General features: G+C 39.5%; 1 protein-coding gene across 1 annotated transcript; it reads left to right on the forward strand.

The window, feature by feature from the left end:
- Window positions 1-357: 357 nt before the first annotated feature.
- On the forward strand, window positions 358-5,411 carry LOC127860217 (uncharacterized). The gene is made up of 4 exons (XM_052398140.1): window positions 358-918; window positions 1,421-1,550; window positions 2,562-2,692; window positions 4,190-5,411. The coding sequence occupies exons 1-4, from the start codon at window positions 834-836 to the stop codon at window positions 4,543-4,545; spliced, it is 702 nt and encodes a 233-aa protein (XP_052254100.1). The 5' UTR covers window positions 358-833; the 3' UTR covers window positions 4,546-5,411.
- The last annotated feature ends 2,723 nt before the right edge of the window (window positions 5,412-8,134 follow it).

The raw sequence follows: 8,134 nt of genomic DNA on the forward strand, positions 1-8,134 counted from the left end.
TTAACCATTCCCCCCATAAGAAGCAACTTAAAAATGGCTTTTGCAACCAGCATAAAACCAGAATAGCCTGCGAATAACTCGCAGTCTGTTCAGGTTTTATGCTGTTCGCTGCTCATCAGTTAACTATCTGAAGGGTTGGAAATGAAGCCTTTAAAACTTCAATTAAGTAAGAAAGGTATTTAATTAACGTAACTTTCTAAGGAACTTAAATGTGTCAAAATCTTAGTGAAAAAGGGTTAACCCTTTATATGAGACAGTTTAGCCTTCGCTTTGTAGTCTGGGTCATGGATGTACTCACAGTTGTCACGCTTTGTAGTCTGGGACATAGTGTACTCACAGTTGTCAAAGTTCTGTAGTCTGGGACATGGATGTACTCACAGTTGTCAAAGTTCTGTAGTGTTAGTGTTAAGACGTATGAACAAAAACTTAAACGCTATTTGCAAAATGTGGAATAATTCTGTGAAAATACAATGCCTCGCTATGGAGAGAGATATTCTTGATGTTACGGTTGATGATGTCTATCAAAAGTATGACAGTGGACAGTTTAACACCGACGAGTGGGCGTTAAAGACAGCTCGACAATAGTGAAAATAGTCGAGCCAAAAGGGTACCAACGTGTTATTTTTCTTTACATGTTCACCACAAATATATTGATAACGATACCATTTCACCGTTAAGTCGTCTAGAGGATTAAACTCGGGCAAACTCTGCACATAATCTCGAAGATAAATTAATTTACATTAAGGAGAAATCAAATGTGAAAGAATGGCGAAACGCTTTCACTTTGTGATTGCATTCAAAACGTTATCGCTTCTTTTGACTTCGCAGAATGGATGGATTCGGATTTCAACTTTTTACAAAACATGACAGTGGCCTCGAAAACCGGCCTAGCAGGTTTATGTTGGATTACTTTATATGGTATATTTTTTCTTATTTTATTATATATAACGAACGCATTTCATCGATTGTTAGTTGCGTGTAAGTTTTGTATGCCGGTTAGTTAACGCGTAGACGTTTTGATGAACTATTATTATCTGTTTTAAATAGATAACTAAATCTCTTTATCCGTTAATTATTCGTTTAAATCTATTTTTCGATGTCGGATACTGGTTAAAACAACAATAGTGACGATGATATGAGAATCATAATAATGATTCAACTAACTCTGATGACGATGATGATTATGATGATAATAACCAACGCTGCTGACGCTGCTACTGCTAACGATGAGATTGACGAAGACATTGGTGAATGATGTTTTCGATGATGATGATGATGTTGGCGTTGTTGTTGTTGTTGTTGTTGATGATGATGATGATGATGATGATATTGTTGCTGTTGTTGTTGATGATGATGATGATGATGGTTGGGATGATGTTGACGATGCTTTTGTTTATCCTTCCGCTGCCGCTGTTTACAGGTCTGGTTCGAGGGGACACCCTAGATGACTGCGAGTACCTGGACCTCTCCAAGTCCCAGCGGACCAGCGTGCTGCAGTGTAGCCGCTACGGCTGCTGCGGAGACTTCAAGGCCAGACACTGCTGCACCGGGTAAGAACGCGGCCACCTGCTGCTCTGCTATAGCAACATAATACTAATTATTAGCGTTGAGTGGGTGATCGAACTTGCGATCCGCGAGTGAATGCGAATGCGAGCGTTACCACTAGGCAAAAACGAGCTCGAATTTATCGACGCCGAGGTTTAAACATATAAGTTTTATGTTTTAATCATACAATGTATCATGTAAATGCCCACAGTATTGTTTGTGTTTTGATATAAATGTAAAAACAAGTATTATTATTGATATTGTTTCTGGTCAACCAACCGCAGTGTTTCGGTAAGTCTTTAGCGGTCTGCGAGTTCAATAGAATCTTAGCGTCCGGACGTAGTATATATCTAATGTATGGAAACATAATTAGTATTTTTGAATTACTAATGTAATACAAAAACTAGCATACAAATTCACACGCAAACGAATAAAAAACATTAATGTCAAATCACTATAAAAATCGCATTATAAAAAAATACACACACGCACACACACGCAATTATAAATTGAATAAAGACAGCATCCTGCTCATCATTGTCCAAGTTTCAATCAGAGCTCATATTTAAACCTTATAGCTGTGTTATCAATGTTCATTCGCCATTTTGCATTTGCATATAAGAATAATTAGTTCATAGCTGATAGTATGAGGCAATATTTAGTTAAGGAAATATGACTAAAATAACAGTTTTAAATAGAAGTTTTTTAACACGAATTTACAATATTAATGTTGAACCTGACATCGCTAAAATAAAACTTCTAAAACTTCGGACTAAATATGTACTTTATTAACACTTGTAAGTTTACCAAGGCGAACCTGCCATGTTGTTACATTATTTCGAAAGGCTAATAAGGGGCGACACTTTCCGCCTAAACAAGATTTTCGCAAAGAAGAGACATCCGTTAAACCTAAAATACCATAAAAGCATCCAGTGTCGTCCCTTATAAGTCGGTGCGGACCGCAAATGCATTTAACCACGTTTTCACTGAGCGCGGCTAATGTATTTCTCTTGTAGACCTTTCGCCATAGTGGGTGGAGTGTTCGGCGGCATTCTTCTGTTTCTCATAGTCGCCATTGTGGTCGGCATCCTGTGCAACAAGTACAAGTCCCAGAACGCCGTGAGGCAGATCCCCACCATATCAGCAAGTGAGCGCTCAAACTCGACTCCAGGCGGTATTATGTCGAATTGAAGATATGAGCATCGCTATGGAAAACGGGGCATAATGCATGTGTGTAAAGGGTCATCCCCGATTAGCCTGTGCAGACCGCACAGGCTAATCAGGGACGCCACTTTCCGCTTTTATGGATTGTTCGTATAAAGAAAGTCTCTTCTAAACAAAAAAATCCCAACTGTTTAGGCAGAGAGTGTCGTCCCTGAATAGCATGTGCGGACTGCACAGTATAATGTGGGACGACTTTGTACGCACATATATCTAACCCGGTTTTCCAAAATCGCGTTTCGCATACTTTTCGGGCGGCCCTACTTTTCGTTAATTTTATTGGGGTTAATCCGCTCATAAACAACAACTTCGTACGCACTATTCACTTCGATAGCATGCACAACAGGCGATTAACAAGATATAAAGATAACAAGAAATGTGACGTATGCCACGGTTACCTCCACATTCCACTATAGACCGAAAACTTCAATTATATAAAAAAGATATAAAAAAAAAACAACGGAAATAATCTAATGGGTGCATTCGCATCTGCACACACTGGTTCATAGGTAAATTATCAGCAGTTATCAGTAGTTATATTTTTGGTTACGCTCTACACAAGTATAAAAAGGTCATTTTTTTGCTTAAAAAGGAGAAATGACTAGGGTTGTCTTGCAATATTAAAGAGCGCATGTTAGCAGGCTTGGTAATGTTTCAGTCCTTTAGCACCAACACATTTGTTTATATACGCTCGATACAAGTACTACGTAAGGTGTTTTTGTTTTCATTTTAAAAGGGGCATCAAATCCGCCTTTTTCGAAAACATGCGTAGCCAATGACTCAGATGCGATATTCCTATAGCAAATACTATGTTTGTTATGCAAAAGCCCTCTAGAAGCAATACTTTTTGAGTTGCGCTTGACACAATGTCAAAACCCAATGTATTTGATTTTGCCTAAAAGGGGGCCATTATTCCGGTCATGTCTGAAACATCCGAATAAGGAGGTGTGCAATTTCGCACGCTTGTTGAAATACTAGCAAAGTTTCATAAATCTAGCAGCAATATTTTTTTTAGTTTTGGCGACTCGTGCAAAAGGAATGAAGTATGGACAGAGGGAAGGATGAACGGAAGTGCTGACGGAGTTAGACGGACGGAAATAGACAGACATTCATTCCCCTTTCTCTCTAAAATTTGGGGCATACAAACTGTCTGAAGAATAAGTAAAGAGACAGAGTTGGAAATTTGAAACTCAACAACGATATTGCCCCTTTTCCCAATTCCTACATGATTCGAAGATTATCTTATTACTTCTTCGCGTTTCGATGCTTCGCTAAGAATCGTGACTAATTGTGTTGAAATTTGGGTAGTTTGAAAACAATAATTTGTTCTTAGTTAAAGTGAAGACGTTATCAACTTACCATATATATAATATTATCATTAAACACGCTAATGTGATGTTTTCAGTCTATGTCTTTGTTGCAGGGACGTACAACGAGATACCAGAGCCAACACCCCCACTCCCAACTCCCAGGGTGTACAATCCGTCCCGTCTCCACCCGCCACCCTTCAGAAAAGTGCCACAAAAGCCGGGAACTAGCAAGTGTGACAATGACGTCATGTCTTCTGACAGTTCTAGCAGCCAATCAATTACCGAGTTACTGGATTCTGCTGAACAGTTAACGAAATCCGAAGAAATCCGAACTGCGAAAAGAAATATCAAACAAATAGCACCACATTTACATATTCTGCCCAGTGGCACAAACAGCAGTGGGAATAATGAAATTCATCCGCCACCCTCAATTCTGCATTTACCCAGATTTACACGACCACGAAGATAGAAATGTGAAGATCGCATTATTTCCACTTAACTCATATAGACGTAAAATATAACGGGGCTTTATGTTTACATCTTACAGAATTTCGAACGGCGTTTTTCATCAACACTGGAAATGTGTCCATCGTTCACGGATGCTAAGCTATTGGACAAATACATGGGTGTAGGCTGGACAGTCATTATGTCAAAATACTAGAACTTTTCTAGTACAAACATTAACATATTACAATAACTTAAAAATAGTGGAGCAAGAGTTGTGGTTCTGGCGCATTGCACATCCCATATAAATGATCTACATGCCTGGGAAGCTTCATTTTGATACTTCTTTTAGGTTTCAAGACATGCTCCGGAAATATATACAACAAAAAAGAAAGAAAAAAAGAAAGAGAGATGATTTTAGGAAAATGGGGGCAAGAGTCGTAATTTTTATGCAACGCACATCCCCATAACTTGAACAATACACACCTTTCAAGTTGAGGCCTCTTTAGCTTATGATATGCCACAGAAAAGATTTTGAAATAAAAACCCCAAAGGACATTAACTCTAAAACTAGGTTTGTGTTTTTTTAGGCACTGCGTATCCACTTATAGAGATCTACATCCCTCTTGAATTTCAAGTTGACACCTTTTTGAGTGATTAAGATATGATGAGGGCAATATTTATGTTCACACATGCACACTATCAATTGCTCTGAAATATGTCAACACGAGTTGCGGTTCTTGTGCATCGCACACAATGTAAAAGGGATCTGATTATCAGCTCTACGAAGTTTCAGGTTGGTAGCTCTTTGAGATTTTGAGATATGCTCTGGACAAAATTAAGTACCGGTATGCAGATTAACAAATTAACAAATATAAAAAAAATCATGTGCATGGTGGCTGTGTCGGACCGTATTTGGTACAAAAACGAATATGTACAAGTTTGTACCATATTCGGCCGAATATGGTACAACTGTCTAATTGTACCATATACGTATCTGCAGTTTTGGGGTAAAATGCCTGACCGAATATGGTACAAACTTGTACCATATTCGGATGAAAAATGTACCACATTCGTTCCGAATATGATACACACTCATCATCGTAATCATCATCATCATCATCATCGTTATCTCATCATCATCATCATCATCATCATCATCGTTATCTCATCATCATCATCATCATCACATCAATTATCAACACCCCAATGATCATCATCGTTGTTATCTTTACCAACACCACCATCATCATCACCATCAAAACCAACATCATCATATCCATTATCATGATCGTAATGGTGATCACAAAAGCTTTTTTTGTGATGATAATGACAGCGATGTTTTCGGTCGATAATGAGGATGTTGTGATGATGATGACGACGATGAGAATATCATCATCATCATCGGCCAATAAACATCGCCATCATCATCATCACAAATATTTTGTTATCATCATCATCATTATCATCATCGTCGGCCGATAAACATCGCCGTCATCATCATCTAAAAACTTATCATCATCATTATAACCATCATCATCGTCCGATAAACATCGCTGTCATCATCATCCCAAAACGTTTGTTATCATCATCATCATCATCATTATCATCATCATCATCATCATCACCACAATCATCAAACCCCAATCATCATAACCACTGTCATCATCATCACCACCACCATCATCATCACAATTTTTTTACCATCATCATCATCACAAATGTTTTGTCATCATCATCATCACATATTCATTTTACATTTTGTATTTTATAATTTGTTTCATTCAAGAGATTCAACAAACTTGTACTTTTTTTCATTTATTGGTATACTGACAGGATTTTTCAAAGTAATATTGAAGAACATAGAACAGCATTTAAATTTTAATCCAACTGTAGCATTTTGACAAGACATAATATACATATATACATTCATTTTAGTAGCAGCCAAAATATCCCAAATGTGCTTCGTAAAAAGTTACCAGTAAATGAGCAAATGACAACAAATTTCCGGTAGAAGAACATAATCATCAATCACAAAAATAACATAACAGGTTTCCAAACACCGATATACATGTATATTTCACCTGTAATGTCTGTACATGACATCTATGATATCATACCAACCGATTCCACTAACACGCAAACGCAGCCATGCGTTTGCCCATTTTGGCCCCTTGATGATTTCTTTTATTGCCGAAATAAGACCGCTGTTTCTGCCCGCTCTTGTTAATAGGAAACGAACGCTAACAGGATTTCTGTTACTAGTATCTAGTCCAATATCCGGCCGAATGTAAATTCTAGGTGTTTGCAAACTCATTGACCTTATTAAATCTCTAAAGGGTTTGCCGACCTTCGCCAACACAAACTGGATTGACGGGTTTGATTGTATGCAGAACTTAAAAATTTCAACTTGAATGTGAAGTGGTAACATCAGAAATGGAAAAGTCGTTCGCTTCTGTGCCCTCCTATTGTTTATCATATCTTGAAGCTCTTTCAGGGCTGAACACACAGAGACGTCACCGTTGTCGCCAGAGTCACCGTTGTCGCCGGAGTCACCGTTGTCGCCAGACGCAGCGTTGTCGACGGAGTCACCGTTGTCGCCGGAGTCACCGTTGTCGCTGGAGTCACCGTTGTCGCCGGAGTCACCGTTGTCGCAAGAGTCACCGTTGTCGCCAGACGCAGCGTTGTCGCCAGATGCAGTGTTGTCGCCAGACGCAGCGTTGTCGCCGGAGTCACCGTTGTCGCCAGACGCAGCGTTGTCGCCGGAGTCACCGTTGTCGCCAGAGTCACCGTTGTCGCTGGAGTCACCGTTGTCGCCGGAGTCACCGTTGTCGCAAGAGTCACCGTTGTCGCCAGACGCAGCGTTGTCGCCAGATGCAGTGTTGTCGCCAGACGCAGCGGTGTCGCCGGAGTCACCGTTGTCGCCAGAGTCACCGTTGTCGCCAGACGCAGCGTTGTCGCCTGACGCAGCGTTGTCGCCAGACGCAGCGCTGTCGCCAGAGTCACCGTTGTCATACGACTGTTCTAAGCGTGATATTATGTCCTTGTACACGCGTTGATTGATACGGATACTAACGTAATGCATGCCAAATCCTTCTGGGAAATACCCCAATGCAATTGTTCCAACATCACCATCGAACTTTCCATCTGCTGACACAATTGATGAGTGTTCTAGTCCTCGGGTAGAAACTACCAGGCACTGCAAATTATATTCTCTCATAAGTGCAATGAGCGTGAGGTTGTCGCCGTATGTCCCATTCTTAGACATATTCTTAACGTATTCATCAAATGTTTCATCATAGACAAAAGTTTCATAGAAATATCTGTTTTCTACAATGTGATGGACTGCTTCCTTACGTAAAGCATCTACGTCTTTGTATATACCAATTTTACCAAGTTGATGCGATATAGCAGCAAATTGACAATTTCCATCCGGATTTGGGTCCATGGCAATATTCACCCCATCCAACAACTGCAGATTTTCATGGTGTGTTAAAACATGATAGTACTTAGTTCTGTGATTTTGTTTCTCTGAGCGGTTCTGTTTTAATGAATGTTTTTTAATTTTTCGTTGTTTCTCTAACGCAACAGTTAGGCTAGTCATGTTTTCGACC

Source organism: Dreissena polymorpha, chromosome 1 (genome assembly GCF_020536995.1).
Source record: "Dreissena polymorpha isolate Duluth1 chromosome 1, UMN_Dpol_1.0, whole genome shotgun sequence".
Taxonomy (NCBI): domain Eukaryota; kingdom Metazoa; phylum Mollusca; class Bivalvia; order Myida; family Dreissenidae; genus Dreissena; species Dreissena polymorpha.